Raw genomic sequence first — 22,213 nt, forward strand, 5'->3', positions numbered from 1 at the left:
TGCACTTTTCTTACAGGCTCCTGTTCCTGCACAAGAATTCATTCTCTCTCTCATCTGCTTCTCCAAAAATTATCACTTTATGGTTTGGAACACCGTAAGTCATAACACGCAAAATTAACATGTACAAATACAGAAGTTAGCTTTACATCAATTTAACACTGGAGCTGCAGTCGTAAGGCTGAACAACCTGACTAACATAGCTGGGTGTATGACCCTCATCACGAGACTAAACCTGGCTTGTGTTGCAGAATAGCAGAAAAGAAGGGGAAAGAAAATGCCAAGGCTCACCTTGTCTCACTGCATCAATCCAAAACTGGCTCATTTGCAACTCAGTGTACTCTCAGTCTCCATTATTAATGAAAGATTTTAAAAGGAACACTGGCGCATAGGATTCAGGTCCTGTACCAAGACGAGTTTGAAAGAAATTTTGCAGTTACTGGGAAGAGTGGTAGAAAGATTTTACACACTGGACTTTAAAAGCAGAAGACCCCAAGGATCTCTCTCACCCTAGCGTGCAACCAATGCTCTGATTACAAATCTGGATGCCCAATGCTTACAAAGTTACCTAGGTCCTACTAGATTCCCCCAACCCCAACTGAATATAACCTGCGTGCACCCTGTGTGCCTTTCTTCTGCAATCAAACCAACAAGAAACAACTTCTTGTTAAAGAAACAAAAAGTTAATCAGAGAGATGCAACTCTGTCTCTATGACATATGCCAAACATTAACCACCTGAATGTCCCCAGAATGAGGCCAGTGGAAGTTTTGTTATCACCAACATTAACAACCGAATCAGGCAGTGGATATGTACTGTAAGATGCACAGTACAGGTATCTGTAGCCACATATGTCTCTTTCAAAGCATTTTTGCTTCACTTGTGGGGGTAGGGGGGAAGATGTGGTGTAGGATAGGAACTTGTAGCTCCTTTCCTAGGTTTTCATTTCCACAGTGAAGTGGAAGCTGGAGGCAGGCCAAGGGATGGGGTCACATTCTTCACAGACCTCTTCACTGCCACTTCAGCTGCCATTCGAAAGAATGGGAGCGATGTTTGTTTTACCCTCTGGCATGTTTCCTAAGCGTGTCAAATTCAACTAGTTATTCAAAGATGCTCAATAACAACACTATCAAGACCTTAGAAAGCCATAAAGGAATTGTAGGTTTCTTTAGCGACAAACACAATGACTGACGGCAGCTCCATAACGTTAGGTTGCGAGCAGATGCAGTAAAGCACATCCAGAAGAAAACAAGATTAGTCTCCACATTATCTGTTTTCCAGCTGATCAGTAAAGAAGGTTAGGAAACACAACTTTAAAGCCTCTTTTAGGCTAACAAAGTACTAGGTCAGGTTAACAAAGCACTGTGTTTGAAGACCCTCCCTTGAGATGTGGATGCTTTACTGTAACTGCATTACCACAATAGAAAATGCCCCTCCTTTCTGGAGAACATTATTTATGTTCACCCAGAAACTTCATCAAATGAGTGCATTACCATGTCAAGAAAAATTTATCCTTGCCAGCTTTCTCCTACCTGAAGACATAAAGGCTTAAAAATCCCTATTTAATAATCTAAACATAAAGAATCTCACATCCTCTGAAGTCTGTGGGATGTTCAGGTGCACAGCCCATTTGCAGACTGGAGTGGTTTAAGAGCCTAAATCAGGGAAGAAAACTGCAGTGGTTTTGTTTGTTTTTTAATAAAGGAATGAAAAGTTAAGTTCACAAACCTTATCTTGCATCTTTCCAAGCACAGTCCAGCAGCATGAATGTACATGCAACACAACACAGACATTTTACACCAGCAGAAGAATCAAAAGCAGTGTTGAAGTGACAAGAATTGCCACACTACATCAGACTCAGGTCCAACTAGCACAAGATCCTGCCTGCAGCAGTGACAAGTGGATGTTTCAACATTTCAAAGGATGGAGAGAAAGGCCTACAGGGGCAGCCTGCCAGTCTCTGGAACGCTGCACACACTCCAAGCACCAGGAAATGCTACCAAACTCTTCAACGGTCTCCGGGAATTACAAGGCTGCAATATCCTGTACTTAATGCAATTATGCTATGATGAGTCTCAAGAAATAAACCTTCAAATAAAATTCCATAGTGCTAAGTTTCCAAACCCTTTTTCAAAAATACATTTTTAAAGAGAGCTAAGCAGAAGCCACAATCATGGCACAATAGGTGATGTCAAATACATAAAAGAATACAACAAAATGAAAAAAAGTATTTGCATAAAGTTTCTAAGAAAGTGAGAGTCAGAATATTATTCTTTCAGAAAGCTCCTATAGAATATTTCCCTCTGTACAACTACAGTATATCCCTGTTACTGAGCTTCACTGATGATCAAAAGTCTTTTTTTTTTTTCAAATAACTTCTACAGAAGTTCTCCCAGATGATGCTAAATTTGCGCTGTCATCATTCTGATTTGCATTCATCTTCTTCCCCCCCTGTTACTAGGCAGGAGAATTAACATAAAATTCCCAAACTTAGAAATGAAATATTTGGCAAGTAGCAAAAATTGTCTCTTCTTCATTTCAGATGTTCTTGGTGACTTCACCCAGTTTCACTAATCTATCTTTGAAATCCAAACAAATCATCCTATGTACATATACTTAACCTGACTTTAAATTACTCCTTTTTCAATGGCAAGAATTAAGGTATTTGATGTTAAGGTACCCTCTAGCACTACAGCTTCTTGCCCTTTCCTAGCTTGGCTTCATTTTTCTGCACACGTAAACAAGACTTTGGCTTCCTTATTTAAATTCACTGAAGACAAGACCTATCTGTGAAACTAGAGTACACATTCCCTCAAATCTGGCAGAAAGGACTGGAATCTTGTTTTGTATGGCAGCTGGCCACGAGGCTCTCACTGGGCCTGGGTGTGGAGCTCACCCAAGGATGTTACAGAAAGGTGCAATTCCAGCTGAACCCCTGACATGCAGGCTTGTCACCACTCCTGCACTCACATCGGGGCTAAGAAAGCAATCACAACGCCAGCAGTTTTAGCTCCAGGCTGCAGGCTAGAAAGGAAGAAACAAAGACATCTGTGTAAGCTTTAGGAGCCAGGTCAAGTGAGAGGTACAGCGATAGCTCAGTACACCTGCTACGCTCCCCATACTAGAGGTAGCCTGGGAATTTCCTAGAGGTAATACAGGTAGGAAGGATGCAGCTATGTGGGACTGATAGAGAAGGAAGGAAAGAAGGAAAAAAGGAACAGTGATGCCTGTGATTATGAAGGTGCAAAGGTTCCCAGCTGCAGTAAAAGGCATGGCAGAAAGCACGAAAGCAGAGAAGTCTGAAGGAATGTGATCTGAGGTGAGAGGTTTGGCTAGGAAGTAACATAAAGGACAAGGAAAGCTAGAAGAGCATTTGAGGGCAGATATTTAATGCATCCTCCACCACTTGGGGATAAAAACAAAAAGCAAAAAAAACATATGGTACAATGTAAATGTTTGCATTTAGGAAAAAAAAAAAGAAGCAAAAAAACCACCTACCAAAATCCCACTGTTCTTCCAAAAAGTCAGAGGTACAGTTCTGTTCTTTGATTTCCAACAAAACTAGGCACCAATAAGTAAGTTTAACGCGGCCCTTTATACTATACTTTCCTGCTAAAATTCCTATCCTGCAATCACATGTAAAGGCTTAAAACTTCAGGGACAGCAAACTTCATTAGGTACTGAGGATGGCCTGCAGAATGTGACCCAAAATACCCCCAGCCAGTAGAAAAATATCATGCAGAAATATACACTGCCATCACCCAAATCTTTCTCACTAGTTTACAGAGGGATTCAAACCAATGGAATTTAACTGATGCAAGCAGATACACTGTGAGGCTCCCTCCCACATTAAAGAGCACAGTGGCTCAGTGGCTTGACCTCCAGCTCCATTCATACATGCACTATTGTTCCTCAGGCTCCTGGGGTGCTTCTGCAAGTAAAGGAATGCAGGGGAACATCACTTGGTAAGAAAAAAGTCAGTATCTTTCTACTCTATTGAAAATTAATTCATTGAGAGAAGGAGAGAAGTAAGATGTCCCTTGTCATCATGCCTCCACCTTGATTTCAGGTTACTTGGAGACAGCAGAGTGACTATTTTGCACCAGCTCTGCAGCCCAGAGGACTGCTGCAACCACAGGAGTGGAGTGCAGCAGCAGGCTGATATATCCACCGTCACCCCCAGGGGACCCCAAGTAGCAGGTGAGGAGCAAATTCAAGCCCTGCTCACCAGGTGACAGACAGAAATAGCAGCAGTAGAGGCTAAGGAAGCCTGCTGAATGAATGCATAACAAGGGCACAGGAGAAGATGATGCAGGAACTCAGGGTCGGAGACAAAAGACATGTGCCAAGCACACTCCTAAAGTACAAAGGAAAGTTACTGCTAGGAGATATCCTAATATTGTAAGACAAGGCCATGGGAGCAGATAACATAAGAGCGGGAGACACAGGAAAGTGAGCTTCTTGCCTTCCAGTCACCGAAGTTCCGCACAGCACCCTGTGCATGCAGGCTGATCATGCACAGTCCTCATGCCTGAAAGACTGGAAATCTTCATTTTAAAACAGCATCTACTAGGGCTTAATTGCAGAACAGGAGCCCTGGTAACTCCCCACAGTCAAAATGAAGGCAGTAAAGAAACAACTGCTTGGTAGCCCTTCACCAGAAGGGACCCCCAGGTAGCGTATTTCTGAACGAACACGTGCAAGACCCCAGAGGAGAAGATCCATACGTGGATAGCCGTGCTGGCAGACAGATCCATACATCCCGCTGGGGTTACCCTGGTAATTAACACTCCCTTCTTCATTATGGTCACACACACAGATTTCATTAGCAAGCAGCTGCCTATGCTTCAAAGTTACTGAGCGATAGATAAGGAAGGCAGCAGCCATACAAGTCTCAATACAAGAAACACACATGGCAAGAGCACCGCCTGCACAAAGACCGTGAACCAACAACGAGGCACTGAGCACATCTTGCTACTCTTAAACATATCCCAAATCTACAGGATATTCTTCAAGCAGGTACTGGAGGCCCAGTTGGCCTCCGCACTGATAGGAGGTAGGGTAGTTACGAATATTGCAAGAGCTGGCAGTGATGAAGTACTCTTTACACTTTTTGAACCTACCCTGAGCTCCCAAGGAGAATGTTCTCTGCCTAGAAATAAGCATTGCTACACCTTCATCCTAACCTTCAAAAGAAATTTCTGCAGCTAGTTAATCTTAGCTGAGCAGGATATGAACGCCAGCCTCTCTGGACCTCTCTCCTGCAAGTAGGTTTGTGCTGTTGCTTTGAACTCCTTTGCATAGGAGGCAACAGGTATTTTTGGTGCCCTTTAGCTGGCCCCAGTATCTTCCGCCTACTCACACAGGAGCTGAGATGATAGGCTGTGCACTACACACCACTTTAAAAAAGACCTCCAACTGTCAAGCCATCAGATGAGAATTAAATAAAAGTCTAGTATTTCACGCTGCTTTCTTGATTTTTCCAAAGGTTATGCAGTGTACTCTGGCATAAGTAGCCTTCCTGGTTGCCTACCAGGGTTGTATAAACACTTTCTTAACCTTCCCAAAGGTACTTCAAAATATTCTGCACCACAAATAACGTTCAGCAATACTTCTTTTAGGTATTTATAGGAAATAGTTGAAACAATGTGTACTGTTGCATTACGTGGCAGATAAATTTTAAAAACACTTTGGTAAATTAAGGTCAACATACAGTACGTCTTTGTAATGTTGGGGCAAAAGAAATTAAGATCTTACAAAAAGCATAAGAAGATGTGCCTTGGAACTAATAGGCATCAATTCTACAAACCTGAACCACCAACCAAACAATAACTCTTCAGGTCTTGCTAGACAAAGTATTAACTCCACAGGGATCTGCCTTACGTGAAGGGAACTGGGGGGTGGGGGCAGAAAAAAAACATTTATCTTGGTTAAGAACTCTCCAGCACTGAGGTGCACTGCTCCAGCAATGGGGCAGGTACACAAGCCAATGACCTGGCACATCTGCTATGGAAAGAAGTAACTTGACTAGAAGCACAAAATGCCAGAAGTATGCAGAACTCTGGAGCAGAACTCTAAGAACTCAATGCTCTTCTGATATAAACATAGGGAAAAGCTGCCTCTTTGGAAAGGGAAATCAGGGAAAGCTTCTATGAACAAAGAAAGTAAGCTTCTCAGAGGAACTAATTCTCCATCTCTCCTAACTTCTGAAATAGAAATTGATTTTGTAGACGACCATTTTGGTTCTTTATTAGTTCTTCTTAACAGCATTCATTCTGAAGGACAATTAGAGGCACTTCACAAGGAAGTTTCTATTAAGCAATTATACCTATAAAGTTAAAGCAATGAAAAAGGGCATCTAGACAAATTAAAACAGGCATGACAGACTCAGCCTCTAGCTCCAGAGAGAGAGGAGACACGATGCTGTTGCTTACACTCAAGGGAGGCAAGGGAACAACAGCTGACACCACTAACAATACAACCTCTACAGGAACACACATGGAGGTGAAAGAAACCTCTTGCCACCCTCCCCATTGCACAGGCTTGTTAGAGCCAGAGCCCAGATTTGCTTCCTTACAGCAACAGCTCAGGGGATGCTTGCCCAGCAGAACCAGGAGTGCTGTGCATCCCCCCCGGACAACTCCAGCCATTACATGCCCTGTGTCTCCAGTAGCCATCGCATAACTGAGCTCTGACTGGAATGGGAACAGAATTCCTTTTTTCCCTCATCTGAGCAAAAGCAGCATTTGCCCCGATACCTCTAAAAGTGCAAAAAAAAATCGCAGTTGCACATTTTTTCTGACACAGAATAATTTTTCTCTTGCATTCAGCAAGTATGCCACAAGAGAAGGAAGAGACAAATACTGCTCCCCTGTTTTGCTACCCAGACTGTTTCTGAGTAACTCTTGCCTGTTTACACTGGGGAGTCATTAGAGAGCCATTCAGAGACATGCAGCCTTATCTTCTCATTGCTGAATTTAAAAGGAAAGGGCTTTCTTCCTCCTTTTTTTTCCCAAGAGAAGTAATAGCAATGAAGTAGTTTTGCTGAGCACATAAGACTGCACCAAAAAATCCAGACTGAATAGGCCAATCAATACAACATCTATCCACAAGCACAGGCAAAGTATCTTGAAAGCATGAGAGAAACATCTCTTGCAAACAGTAACAAACTAATTTGCAACTGTGTAATTGTTTTTAATAATGTCTAAAAGAAGAAATGCACGAGTCCTATGAATGAAATAACAGCGTCCTCCTGGATCCTTTGTATTCCTCAGTATGGATCTTAGGAGCTAAAGAAGAATGGGGAAAAAAGCAAGTGGAAGAAGAATTATCAAACTGCACAGAACTCAGAAGACTTATCTAAACGCAGACAAGAACAGACTTGTCAGAAAGGTATTCCAGTAGCAGTGCTTCTGTAGGCACAGTTCTCTGAAACATAACTACTTCTAAGTCTTTAATTTTTCTTTGAATTCAAATATTCCTCATTCTTTCTTCTCAGCATCTTCAGTGCTTCCTTTCCTGGAATACCTTGTCATTTTACACATTATAAAAAATGTAAAGATATATATATATTATTTTTTTCTTTAAACACTCACAAATCTTGAGTCTTCTCCTCCTAGGTCCTGAGAGGCAGATGACACTAGAACCCTTCGCTCAGAACTCCTTGCTGTTTCCATTCTTTTTGTTAGATGGCAGCAGCATAACCAACTCCTGGAGCTTGCCTTTGACTGGGGTAATTTAGGTGACTTCCGTTCTTGCTCAAAACAGTTTTTTACCAGCAAGGAAAGATCATAATTTAAATATTTCAAACGTACACGCCTTCACTAAGATATGGATTTGGGTGCTGTGCTTATGGGTATTATTTCACTTTGTTTTTAATTACTGCTGTGTGCTTTAAAAAGAACTGAGATTTTTATTATTTTTTTTTTCCCCTCTAAAGGGCAGTTCATAGAGAATTTGCTGTCCCTGGACAACAAAAGCATGACATTTGGCCTACGAATACTGAATATACTGCTTGTATACACTAGGAGAAGGTCGGGATAAGTGTAGCACCTTTAAGTCACCGGAGCTACTTAAACCCGTGAACGCCAGACTTCAGCAGAATTACTAACATGCTCTTGTGTTCCTTGCTTCCAGTTCACCCGTTTGACTCTTGCTGGGATTATGGATTGAGAACTTGTTCCCCTTGAACGGTAGTTGACAGAAGAGGATTTTTCAGTAATAAGCCCCACTAGTTGGCTTTCTACTGCATTCTGGTATACTGCAGGGACCCTCTCTCACTGAATTCCTATATAGTCATCATTAAAACAGGCATTTAATCTCATCTGACTCCTGCTGAGAAAGTTCTCGCTGTCAGTCAAGCTTCAGACTGAAAAAACCCAAGTGCAGAGCAGCAGCCAGAAATCATTCCCCCACCACCCCAGCATTTGACAGCACTAGCAGTCACCCATACCCTCGAGACTGAGCAGGTGATGGTTTAAACAAGGGAGAAAAAAACAAATGAACTTTTTTTGGTAAAATATTTGAATACTGTTTTGGGGACAGAATGCCACCCTCATATATTTTAGTTCTAACAAATATGAATTTGCACACAGCTTATAGTTTTCGTAGGTCTAATTTATTGCAGACAAAGCTCCTTGAAGAATTCTATGTTGTCACAAAAATCCAACCATGCTGGTAACTTCCCGCAACCCATCTTCATTCCCTCCCTTCCTAAGGCCTACCTGGGACAGCCCAGAATTTAGACATCCTTTGAAGACGGAAATAAGTTGCCATTTCCACCCAGTGCTCAGCTATGGATAGGACTGTACACAAGCCACAGATTCAAACTGACTGATTTAAACTTCAATCTACCCGAAGCTTGCTTGGTGCCAGGCTCAACCACGGCACGATCAACCCACTCAGTGCAGTACCATATCCTGTAAATATAGGCTGATGAGACTGCATAGTCACAAACAAATGGTTAGTAAGGTTATTCTGAAGAAACCAAACACATTTGATGGTGTACAGCAAGATCCTAAATGCCTCTGCCATTTTTCTCCCTTAGCGTTCCATCAGCAATCATTTACTGTCCTGCTCCACTAGCTGCCATCAGTCTCACATATGAAGCGACTGGGGTAAGCAGACAGCAAAGCAATTTTTTCTCCAACAGAACTGATGCAAGGGAGGGGAACGCATGCAGGGACTTGAATACACACAAATCAAGTTCACGGGGACTGTATATATAATGTGAAAGATGGAAACATGAGCAAGGTCAGCTAAAAGAAATGCCATCTTTTTGGAAAGAATAACCTTTAATAAAGTGCTCAGCTGCTCCACCTGAGACTGAAGACCTTAAGCAAGTCTTCTAGGATAAGCACTCATGTTGTTTCCTGAATGGTAGTATTTTCAAAGACCTTTGCAATATGATTCAAAATAAAGCTAATTAAGGGTGAAGGACAGAAAAGGGCAGTGGCTGAGCATGCAGGCTCGCAGCTGAAGCAGGGGAGATCTCAGAACAGCGCTCCAGTCCAGAAGGCCAGCTCCGCTGCCAGCTGACAATGCCCCTTTTGCATCTGCCATATCATCTACGCTGTTCCTGTAAATTCATACTATAACGGGGAGCTTATGAATTACATTCATTTTTATGGGAAAAAAATGTTTTGCTAAGTGACATACTTTTGGGAATGTATCAGTGGATAACAGAGTATGCCTATATGCATTTAGAGGTTGCCTTACTTTTTTGGTTTTGAAATCTCAAATCATAAATACTGAAGAACGACGCAAGAAGAGAGGAAAATTTCATTTGTGAAATACAAAAACAGTGAACCACTTTAAAATTTACTTTATAAAAATTACATGAAAGCTTTTTATATGTATGTGACAACATGAGAAAAATTCACTTACAAGTTCTTTGTTTTTAAACCACTTTTCTTTTAAAGTATAAAATCTTTATAAAAAGAATTAAAAGAATAAAAATAATTATTCCAAAAACAGACAGCAAAATTAAATTTAAGAATTAGACTGATAGTCACACCCCTACTCATATGTCTTTTTTCCAATGCCCCAATTCATATCAAAACATGTACAGGTCTGCAAGTGCCAGATTGCTGGTGAGACTGCAGGGTTGACCTTCACCTTTACAATCAAAAGAAAAGATGAAAGTCACACCAGTGAGTGTTACCATCTCTTTCACCCGTACCTTCCTTCAGAATTTAAACAGCAGCCTAAATGTACTCTTCATCTACAGATGTTCTAATTTTTTTTTCCTAAGTTAAGTAGTATTAATTCTGAAGAATTACTTTATCTAAAAAAATACATCCAAGACCCTCAATAGCTGGAAAACAAAACAGCATGGAAAAAAAAAATTTCCCTGACAGTAGTCAGAAGAAAATGGGGGGGGGGGGGGGGGGGGGGAAGCACTTGTGTGATAGTTTTTGAGAGTTCCCCTTGTTCCCCTAAGTATTTTCCAAGCTTCTGAATTTTTCCAGTTCAAGCAATCTCCTGAGCATGTTATGGGGTGGGGCTTTTTTGTTGTTTTGTTTTCTTGCTTAGTCCAGTCTCCTGCAGTCACTCCACATCCACAATATGCTTTAATGAAGAGATCTTCACGCACTGGACAGCTGACACATAGAACCATTTCCTTCAGTTTGGCTGGAACCTGGAGCACCTCATGCCCCCCTTAGGTCTTGGACCAGAAAAACATGCATGCAGTCTGTATCTGTGTTTAATTGCCCTTGTGCAGTCCCCAGCCTGCTCAATCATTCCATACAAAGCTGTTCCTTGTCTGAACATCTTTGCTGTCCTCTTCTGGACCTTTTACAGCTGATTACACCCCTTCTGAGATGAGACACCCGGAACTGTACACCTACATCAGGATTTGAATGTGGCACAGTAAGTCTTTTGTTTTGTCTCCTGGTACATTTCTAACCTGACTAGCTTTTATGACTTACTGCAAAGTAACAGGTTCCAGGTGGACTTTTTTTTTTTTTTTTATAAAGAGAAGCAACTTCTGCACTTTCACTGTGAATTTCCAAAAGTATAGTCTCTACTATTTTGTAATGCAAAGCTAGAACTGTTTTTCCCCACATAAATCACAATCATAGAACAGAATCATAGAATGGTTTGGGTTGGAAGGGACCTTGAAGACCATTTAATTCCAACCCCCCCCAGTAAAGTTGGAACAATAAAACAAACATCCAGGCACACAAGCTCTTCCTAAAGTTGGCATGTCCATTGGTCTGTCAGGTTATGGTCAGACACCTGAAGATATTTCCCTAGTAACAAACACTGTCTGGAAAGTCACAATGTCCCCACAAAATGCTATTCTGAGAAAGTGGCATATTTAACTCTGTCAACACCTTTGCTTGCACTCACAGACCCATCTTTCCTGACTGCCTTACAACACAGGAGGAAGAACGTGAAGAAAAACTTCCCACATCGCTGTTTGCACAACTTCAATCCTAGATCTAGGCAAAAATGTTATTAAAAAACATTTATTCAAGGCTGCATAGTAAGTATTAAAATTATATTGTTATGTATGTCAAATTCAAGCCTCTGTCTCCTGTGAGTTCTCACTTCGCATGCCTCCATACAGCAGCTTCTCAGTACACTTCAGTTCGTGCTTCCTTGCAACACACCTTTCAAAAGCTTGTTCAGGCAGAGACAGAAGCTGAAAAAAACCTGTCTTCAATTTAGATATTGTATTTCTAGATGTTAGATCAGCTGTTCCTGTTACAAGGCTAGCATTTTAGGGTTGAACAACAGGACAGCACAGAAATATTTCAGGTACAGCATGCCACGAAAAAAAATAAAACAAAAAAACCTACAGTGAGCCACCTATTTATAAGCAGGCCTTTTTATTGAGACTTATCCCATGTGCTCTATTCTACACCACCATCCCTGGCACATTAGTGAAACACAACAGATGCTTCATGTGGTGCCATAGCACACTCAAACCCAGGCTGGTTTTGTTCTGTACTACCACCAACACAATTTCTTACAAAATTGAATGAACCCTGGATGGCTTTTAGCAATTTAAAATTTAAAGCCTTTTCTCCAAAACATTATTTCTCCAGCAAGCTGCCAATAGCAGGGAGACAGAGGGACTTGGGAATGCCAGAGGGTGCATGAATTAACACCCACCAATAACTCGGGGGGACAGGACATTCTGCAATGACCTAAGTGGAAAGGATATACATCTTTATTTCTATTTCGTCCCAGATCATGTCTGAGTTATGCTGATCCACAGCACCTCGCTTTGCTTTGTGTTCAATTTGCCATATATCAAACCAATCCAACTCATTTAATTCATTTACTTTTCATTCCATAAAAATCTCAGTGAGCATGAAGATGTTCCAGTTACTTCCCACCTTTCACACAAAAATCAAAACCAATCAGAAATACACTATCATTAGACTGGTAGGATAGTAGCAGAAGCTTACAACTCATGTTACATGGGATCAGTTTGTACACTCTCACTGCCAGCATTTCCTGCAGTCTCTTAACTCTTTGTCCAAAGCCTGTTATTATGTAAGAGTGCTACAAATTTCCACCTTCACCTTTTTGATTCACTATCCTATTTTGATTCACTTCACTATCCTAAAAAAACCTAAAGATGTCCACAAAATGGTACTTTTTTTTTTTGCTGCTTTAACCAACCCTAACCTTCCACAGACTAAAGAAAGAAATGTGCACAGCTTACACACAGCAAAAACAGCACAAGGAAGCATCAGAGAGGGCTGACACACCTACAGAACTATGAATATACCCAAGTATGGGCAGTTGGGTCTGGGCACATAAGACAGTAGGGAAACCTCAGGAGAAAGGAGAAGTTAATTGGCTCAAGGCAATCCCACTTTGCAGATGAGTTTGGCAAGTGATGGAAGGTCCATAGAGATCTCCAGTAAAAGCATCTTTAAAAATTCACCCAGACACCGCCCAGTGATCAGCAACGAGTGTTGTCAGTTCCCCACAGAGAACTGGCATCGCAAGTCCTTTGTGTTTGCTTTCAAACAGTAGTTACAGCCATTCAGCATCTTTTTAATCCCCAGTTGCACAGAAGTTATGCTGCCATACCATCTAGGAGTTTCTGTCCGTGTCCAGTCATCTATTAAGCAGGCAGTAATTAAAAAGAGCAGGTGTCCCTCCACTCCTTTAAAAAGGGAAAGACAAGGGCAGCAAAATCAATTTCTAGTTGTTGGTTGAATTAATAGTCATATTGCCTCCAGGGGTCACGTTGCAAATGGAAGACAATTTTCTTATTTGAAGTTAATATTTCTAAAGAGCAAGGGAAAGATAAGTCTGTCCTGAATATAAAAAAGGGCTGCATGTTTTTGCAAGTGAAAAGTAAGCAGATGGGCTGGGTAGCAAGAGAGCCATGTCACTCAGTCAGTGGGTACTGTCCAGAAAGCATATCAACGCTCCTCGTGAGTTACACCCATCAGAACTCCATGCCTCAAACTGCAATTCAGCAAGTACACGAGTCAATTATGCAAAATTGACTATTTTGTTCTGATTTTTTTGTTGCTTGTTTGTTTGTAAAAGACTAGCCAGGCTGTCTGGGAACAGCTTGGCTGCATCATGGACTGAGAAAGAGTCCTGCTATCATAGGAGGGGTAGCCTGTGGTGTCAGTTTTAGACAGCAGATGGCTGGGAGTAGAGAAAGCTTCCAAGCACATGGTATGCCAAAACTTCAGCGATTTTCTTTTTCTCAAGCAGCTTCCAGGAACACAAAATGTAGCTGAACCTCTTCCTGCTGGCCAAGATTAAAATAAGAGAACGTAGTAGAATCCCATAAGATACTACTGCTTCCTAAAAAAATATTTAGGCTGCAGAGTCAAAGCAAAGACACGCATTACCAAAGCGACTTCCTCTTCAATATTAGCTAAGGAATTAAAGATACAGAAAATATGATGGCATTTTTAATGTGCGTACGTAAACAGACCAACAGCAAGATCCTGTTCTGCCTCAAAAGACACACCCTGACATGACAAACTGAACAACAGAGCCAAAAATGAGGGTCAATATCAAAAGCATTTCTAGAAGTTGCTGATAATGCCTACCCTATACATGTAATGGGTAAAAAATTATGGTAATGAGCACTGTTAAGTATAAAAACCCAAGGTAGTATAAAAGATAAGGTAAGTAGTAGAGTCAAAGGAGTTTCAGACCTTTAAATTGTGACCAGCTCAATCCCTGTTCCAACTCTCTGATTAAAAAATCAATAACAATTTGATAAGCTTGACTGCATAAAAAGAAACTGTTCCTCCTGCTAGCAGGCAGAAACCAAGACCAAGCATTTGAACTGCAGCGTCCTAGTCCACACTCAGCTGGCACCAAGTAATAAACGGATATGCATGAAAAAAAAAGTTTCCCTTTTTAATTTCAGACTGGTGTCTTGATGAGAGTAAGCCAGATAAGATGGAAGAGTTGTGATGCTTTTGCTCTGTTTTGTTGCATGGGAAATTAAGTTTAATTTATACTGTACATAAGCACTCGCTTTCCATAACCACCCAAAACCTTTTTTTGGAGGTTATGTGAATTAGTCAGAGAAAGACAGGATAAACAAGACCCATGCAAAGAAGATTAGGTTTTGATAATTTGCATGAGCCTGTCTTCCTATCCTCTTAAAACCTTTACTCTGGTAAGTTTTTTTAAAAAAAAAAAGTAACCCAAGACAATGTAACCCACAGATTCCAGAAAGCTTCTACAAACTTGTGGCAGAAAAAGACTCTGACAGTATAGCATAACAGAAAGCCCTATTTGTCCCATCCACCCCAAATTTTCAACTCCATGGCCTCCAACATTCCCAACAGGTCTCTGCAACACAGCAGCTCTACCCCTCCAGTGTCCACCACCTTTTATTTTATTTAAAAAGAAAATGAAACACAAAGACTGTTTCTGCACTGGGTAATGCACAAGCCCACAAACACTCACCAACTCATCTTCATCAAGATCCAAGACCTAAACCAAAATAACTGAAGGCTCACTTGATGGTAAATGTATCTATAACATGAATTTTCATTGCTGAGATGGGATAGACTATAAAACCATTTATGCTTGTTATGACAGAACCTATCTGCCATGTTGCACTGATGAGGAGTTGCTCTGATCTAAGAGGCATCCTAACTCCAAATGTGATTGTGCAGGGAAGTTACCATTCCCTACAAGCTAAGGGTCTGTATGCTCACATCCCTGCATACATTTAAAGAACCACCCCAGTAGTTCTGTAAAAACTCATTTCTGAAGAAACAACAGGGCATGTGAGCCAGTAGTGCAGTTCAGCAGCCAGACTCAGTCCCAACACTTTATTGCCAATCCATTTGTCACCTGCACCAGGCAAACTTGGGAAGTTCAAGAACAATAGGAAAGAACAGGAAAAGGATTCTAAAATGTTTGGGCAATAGATTCGTACTGAGCAAAATACATTTGCTTCTACTGCAAGCACAACTCCCACAGACACAAAAATATGCTGGTTTTTTTTGCCTCCTATATTCAGCAGTATGTTTAACCTTGGAGCTGTCAAGCTCCATCATGAATAATGAGCCATGACAACATTCCAAGTGATCCTTGGAGAACAGACCAATTTTTACTATATGCTACGCAAGGCAAAATGCTGTTATCATATTCCCATGGTATTATACCTGCTCTGAAAATATACAGTAATGTGGCCATCAAGAGGAGACCACAAGTAAATACAGAAACAAATAAGCTACTTCCAGATATTTCATCACCCAGAGATGCAGAGCAAGCAATAAAACACCAAGTACCCTAACATTTCCTATTTAAAATTAAATGAGGACAGAGAAGAAGATTCATCTCTCTGAATATGCATTTGACACAAACACTTCCCAGCCTAGAAATACCTGCGTTTGAGGCAGCACAGAGTCACCACAGAAGGATGAGAGAGGGGTTTGGTGGCATCCAGCAGGTCTCGCAGCACTGAGCTCACCTGGTGACCTCTAGCAGATGAGCATGAGCAGGGGACAGCAGAACAACCTCTGCCCTGATGCAGAGTGCAAATACCCCCCACATACAAACAGCACTCCCAGGAAGTATAGGATTAAACTGGGGTTATTTGAATGACCAGTTGAAGTTCCTCTACACCAAGCCCCTACCATGCAATGGCAAGCCTTCAGGAAGGAAGGAACACAAACAAGTAATGGCAGAAGTGATTTCTGCTGGGCTCCTCCCAAGCTCAAAAGGAGGAGGAAGATGGAGCAAATTGACTGGGGGCGGAACAGATAACTTAGAAGAAATAAGCTGAGGCTTACAGCATTTAAACAAGGATTCATAACTCTCCCAAACAACTGAGAGTTGTAGCTCAAAATATCCCTTAAATAAAAATTAAAAAAAAAGGGAGAAATTCATCATCTGTTCAGGAAATAAGTGCTATTCATTAACATGCACCTGAAAACACAGATGTTCTCTGACAGTCCCAAACAGCAAGCACCTGCTTTGTGTTTCTGCAAAGGGGAAAATCAAATGTATCCTTTCTCCTGACCTGTTTGCAGCAAAGTATTTGTTCGTGGCTTTGGGGAGGGGGTAGCTTAGCCTTATTCTGTGCCATTTCTGGGTCTAGTACCAGAAGTGAAGATACAATACAGCACTTTCTCCTTTCTTTAAGGGCACCATTTTACCTACACTTCAGTTTCAAAGTTTACTAGGAACTATGACAACTTTCAGAAAGCAGTGAAGAACACAGAGGCATCAATGTCATTTAGATGGCTTGACTTTCTTCAAGTTGCTAAATTTGCAGGAGCAGACAGCAGAAACCAGTTCTGAGTACTAAAAACTCCTTGAAATATAACATATCTCCTTCCCATTGAACTGCTGTAGAAAAAACAAACCTCCTGCAAGACTGGATGGCTTTTAAAAGAGTCAAAGTCAAAAAAATGTACTGAAGTCTTGTCTACAGGTAAAGATAGACATGAGCCACTACCACTGAAGCAACAGCACAGTTGCAAGTGATACTGTATTTATTGACATTTTAGATTCTGATTTGGAGGTGTAGCCACTGGTGTGGCCCACCTTCACCTGCTCTCCTCTCCTCACTTCCATGTACACAGCATTTCACAGCTAGCTATCTGCACCACACTAGAGCTCTCCCCCTTCCTTTGAAGCATTCCCAAATGCAGCAGTTTGCCAGTCTCCTATTCAAAACAGCTCTTTTCTTACTAGAGGACTCACTATGTCCAGAGAAATCCCCCAAGTTACAGGGACAATAGTTTTCTTTTTCTGAGTAGTAAGAACATCCTAAGACCTCTGCACGCACCGTGCTGGCTTCTCCCACCCTCTGATATTTCCGTTTACAGAGCACATCATAGCTGTGTGCATTTAGCAATTCCATTCCCTGCTAGCAATATTTGGCAAAAAGATCCCTTTAAAGAAGGCTAATTACAGATTTCAGCCAAACAGAAATTGGTACCAGGCCAATCTGTAAGCTCTTTAATAAGCTTTTAAACTTCACTTTACACCACACAAGACTTGGTAACTCTTCCAAGTACAGTGACTGCTTAGTTCTAAAAGCAAAGGTGGAAAGCACACCACTGCAACAGGTGGAAAGAAATTTGTAGCTCTAATTCTTCTGGCAGCACCCATACCTTCTCCATACACGTCTTTCACTGGAGATAACCTACGTATGTTTCACAAAAGAAAAACTCTGAGAGACAGTCCAGGATAACAACAAAAAGTAGTCTCACACACAAAATGGCTGACGGTCGTATCAGAAGAGGAACAAAGACCAGTAAGACAGAAAGTAGGTCAAGGACTTAAACTAGGAAGAGAAAAAATTAAGGATGCATGGTCACGCACTAGAAAGGAATGCAGTATTTTCTGAGAACATCTGCATTAAGATGGAGTTCCAGTTTTCAAAGGGATGCAGGAGCCCAACACAAAGTCTTTCATGTGCCTCAGTATTTAGTCCTGTAACACAACAAATTCTTTCTGCCCATATGAGCCAGACTTGGCACAGAAAAGAGCAATCCCACCCACAGGTGCTCCTCACTACCCTTGTCCTGATCCAGCTGTGTTCTATATAAACTGTGTCCGCAGCACCTGGTGAGATCAGTTTGCAGCCAGACGATTTTCCTGAGGGGAGCTGATGGAAGACTGCAAAATGCCCTCCATGCTACCCGTCTGAGAACTAAGGTAGAAACTGGAAAGAGTAATGGACAAGGTGAGTGTAAACAGAAAGGTGGTCCTGTTTGAAATTTACCAGACTAACAGCCGGGAAAACTACGCAAGAACTTTCTGAGCAAGGTTAAACAAGTCATCATTTTCCAATGTGGTCAATACCACATGGCATCAGATGCAGGTGTCACACCTGATATACTAATTTTTTTGTTTTGTTTTTGATCAGTGTATGAGCACCCAGAGAATTCCAGCTAAAATCTGTGGGAACCATATGCACTTCACACACAGCTGTCTCCAACTGGGAACTCAATCAACAGGCACTTTTAAAAAAAGAGAGTAACAAGTGTCACACTGTAAAACATATCAATAATGTCTATTCAATTTGACAGAGATGAAACCCATGAATAGATACAACGTGCTCAGCTTATAACATATTTAAAGGTTCTCCTCTTTGACTTGGAACAGTGGCTGATTTTTCTTCTACGTAGACCAAGCTTTGAGAGGCCAACAGAACCACCCTTCTGCAAGGGCTACACACCTTCTCCCATGACACTGCTAGAATACATCTCTGTCTTCTTGGGGTTTGGGAAATGAAAGAGGGAACAGAACCATGATATGACTGCACAGCTTAACGCTAATTCTGACAGGCAAGCCACAAATTTGACTACTCCCCAACCCCCAAAAAGTGAGGGGAAGAAAAAGGGGAGGGGGGGTTATCTTTTTCAAGCTTTATCATCTGAAGCGCCCTTGCAGTTTACTGGAACACTTGCAGTACTTCCCAAATGAAGATAAATCTATCAGGAAGAACTTCACCTAGACCTTCAAGACTGTTAAAATATGTTTTCTGTAACAGTAGTTTGTGTTCAGATAATCAAGAAAAAACCTGAGATGTATGTTAATAGATGCTCTAATTATTAATGCGTGCACACACACAGCTTATGAGAGGTGCCAATCCATTTGAATGAGAAAGCACTATTCAAATACAGATACTTGCCAGCTGCTGTATCACCAGTCATATTCCCTATCTGGTTTTGATTCAACTCAGTGGGCATCAAGTTAATCCCACAGGACAGTATCATTCACTTTTATCGTAGCTACTGACCTCATTTCTGTGTTTGAGCTCTGCTGTAGTGTCATGACTAAATGTGGCAAGCAACAAATCACACACTGTCAGCAGCCAGTGCCTGTCCTTTCTCCTTTCGAAGCTTTCATTCATTTCTGTATTTTTTAAAGTCATGCTGCTTCAAAACAGCTGATCCAGATGGTGGATATTCGCATTTCAACCTTCCCACATGGTGATGTGGCTCAAGAAAATAAAAACTGTTGCTACCTGCTGCTGACCTACTTCTTTCTTTAATTTGTTTCCTGCCATACCACAGAATGAACAATAGAGTTCATTGAACTCATCTTCCATACCTAACCACAGCAGTGTAGCAAATATAAAATAAAATTAATTGGGAGGTGATGGGGTGTTGGGGGAGGGGGGAATAAGAGGAAGCAGCATGATTCAGTGGGAGGTAGGGGGGAGCAACTCTCACCTCTGTCATAATCATCTTCCTCTATTGCTTTTTCCTGAAGCCTCTGAAGCCGTAAGATCAAGGATTTTATCTACATACAGAAAAGAAATACTTATAAAGAAGTCGCATTTAAAAAACACTATTAACCTTTACATAATATAAATTTACAGTATTACTACTACATCATTAGAAACACCCAATTTTGAGAGTTAAACCCAACATTTGCTAACTGGACAGATCTATTCAGAACCACATGATCTAAGCATGGCTTTAGTCCAAGCACCTACCAAGAACAACAAACAGTATTTCTTGAAAAGCAAAAGAGCTTGTATGATCGTTGAATAACTGCAAGGGTGAAATGTATCCTAAGTAAGGATTATTATAGGATTCTGTCAACATAATATCTATTTTTGATCACATTCTACTCAATATTCTGTTCTTCAGTCCATTTAACAATTTTTTGCCTATCCAAGTTTTGTGCAGAACAAATTCAGATTTCCATATGCAAACCACATTTTCTTCAGCATGTAAAAAGAGAAATACAGTATGAATATTTTGGGTCAAGTGTACTCACGATATGGCACAGAAAACTGTGTTCACATGCTGCCAATGAAGTTTCATTAAAATATAATTTAGGCTCATCTAGAAAGTGTTGACGTTTCCATTTTCTGAAATGTTCATATTACAAATGATAGATGGGAGAGGAAAAAAACACATACAAAATGCCCTTACACACCCAAAAAGAAGCTCCTGTTAGGATACGGTTTTATTTCAAAAGCTAATGCTTCTTTGTACTGAAGTTTCATCTTTTACTAAAATATTTCAGAAGGCCAGGTGTGCATTCAAAGGACATTAAAAGCTTTTATTTTACTCTTACAAGAATTTAGTTGAAGTTATGCAGTCCTTTCCTCATTGCCATGCCAGCCACTGCCAAACACAGCTACAGTTATAAAACTGCAAAGTGTTTTCTTAAGTTTACACGTGACCTGTACCAACAAGCCATTAGCAGCACTGAGAAAGGTAAGCCTGGAAAAAGAATCAGCAGATACACTGATAGCCCAAAGCCTGAAAAAGTGTTTGAGAAAGCATTTTCCACTGCAAGAAGATCCGTACTCGAGACATTCTGCATCTACAAAAGACTTCACTCCTCCCTGGAACACTTTCATATTTAAATCTCTCCAGTTAAACTGTAAATTGCACACAGAAAAATAAGTACAGCCAGTCAATAACTTACCAGAAACATTTAGTTATCATGACTACACAATCAACATGCAAATTAGGCAAGACATTTAAATTAATGGTATCTCTTCAAATTTGTAAGTGAAAGCGGATTGGTCAGAAAATAGACATAAAAGGTAAAGCCAGGAAAAAAGAAAAAAAAGCTTGATTAATAATAGGCTACAGGATCCCCTGGAGGAAAAACAAAGAAAAAAACAAGTCATTGCACGCATTCCCTTTCCATCAAGGTTTTTGGTGTTGTTTTGTTTGGTTTTGTTCTTTTAATTTATTATTGTTTTTCACATACAGAAACGCCAATTTTTTTTTTCCTCTGAGACGGGTGAGGAACATATAACATATTGAAGGGAGGTGCTCTGGATCCTCACCATAAATTATTTTCTGTATTTTATGCCACGCTTTTGATAGAGTTCTAAAGAAGCCCGCAGTAGAAATGGTTCAAGTGACACTTTTTTCATATATATGATATATAACAACCATCTAGACCGAGAGTACAGCACTGCTGCTTTTTGCACTGTTTATTCCTTCATGCACTCACAATGGCAGGTCATTTAAAACCTGCTTGGGTACCACAGCGCAGGCATGCCCAGGGCTAACTGACTGATCTGACTGACACTGTGACAATTGAGTGCTTTCTGTTTGCAGGCTAGGAAGACGCTTGGAGCCCCAGCTAATCAAAGAGCTGCTTCAGAGCAGCATGTCCTATACCTACCTGTACCACGCGATGACCACTTTTTTTTTTTTTAAGTGCAAAAAAAGCATAATTTTAATTTTAACAACTTTGGTACTGCCTCCTTTTCTTGATTAAAATTGTCTGTTTCCTTCTGAAAAATTTGAGACTTGCTCTTTACTATTACAATTGGAAGGTGCTACAAATTAAACATACAGGACCAAGGTCAAGATGTCTGAAGGCACAAATTCCCAGTTCTCCATGCAATGAATTAATGAATGCAGAAATTAAAGATAGCAATGTTTCTTTTGTACCATTTCTTTTGTATCATTACAGGCAAGATGCCAAAGAAACTGCTCCATGGCAATGCGTGTGAAGCCTGTAAACATACATAGGAGGAAACTAGTTTGAGTCCTACTTGCATCCCTTATGAAAAATAAGTATCAGAGGGCATTATAAGCCCAGGTCAGATAACATGGGTAGAAAAGCACAAATAACGTTTCTCAGCCCACTGCCTTGCCCAGATTCAAGGGCTGTGCAGAGCCACCCCAGAGGCTGACCCAGTGCAGATTGTCTCCCCAGGCCTAAAGACAACACAGCACATCTCAGCAGGTGTATTTGTGCTCAGGAGTCACAAAACCTGGGTTTCTGAAAGGCTTCCCACTCTAGGGTTAGCATAG

At 40.9% G+C, this 22,213-nt stretch overlaps 1 protein-coding gene across 6 annotated transcripts in view; it reads right to left on the minus strand.

Moving 5' to 3' along the window:
* Window positions 1–22,213, minus strand: part of DISC1 (DISC1 scaffold protein) — a 202,323-nt gene that overhangs the window by 158,831 nt on the left and 21,279 nt on the right. For all 6 annotated transcript variants that reach the window (XM_080584388.1, XM_080584387.1, XM_080584390.1 and 3 more), the window contains exon 3: window positions 19,649–19,718. In XM_080584388.1, coding sequence (XP_080440514.1) covers window positions 19,649–19,718 — 70 coding nt within the window. The remainder of the gene's footprint in view (window positions 1–19,648; window positions 19,719–22,213) is intronic.

Source organism: Anser brachyrhynchus (genome assembly GCF_964034855.1).
Source record: "Anser brachyrhynchus genome assembly, chromosome: 3".
Lineage (NCBI taxonomy): Eukaryota > Metazoa > Chordata > Aves > Anseriformes > Anatidae > Anser > Anser brachyrhynchus.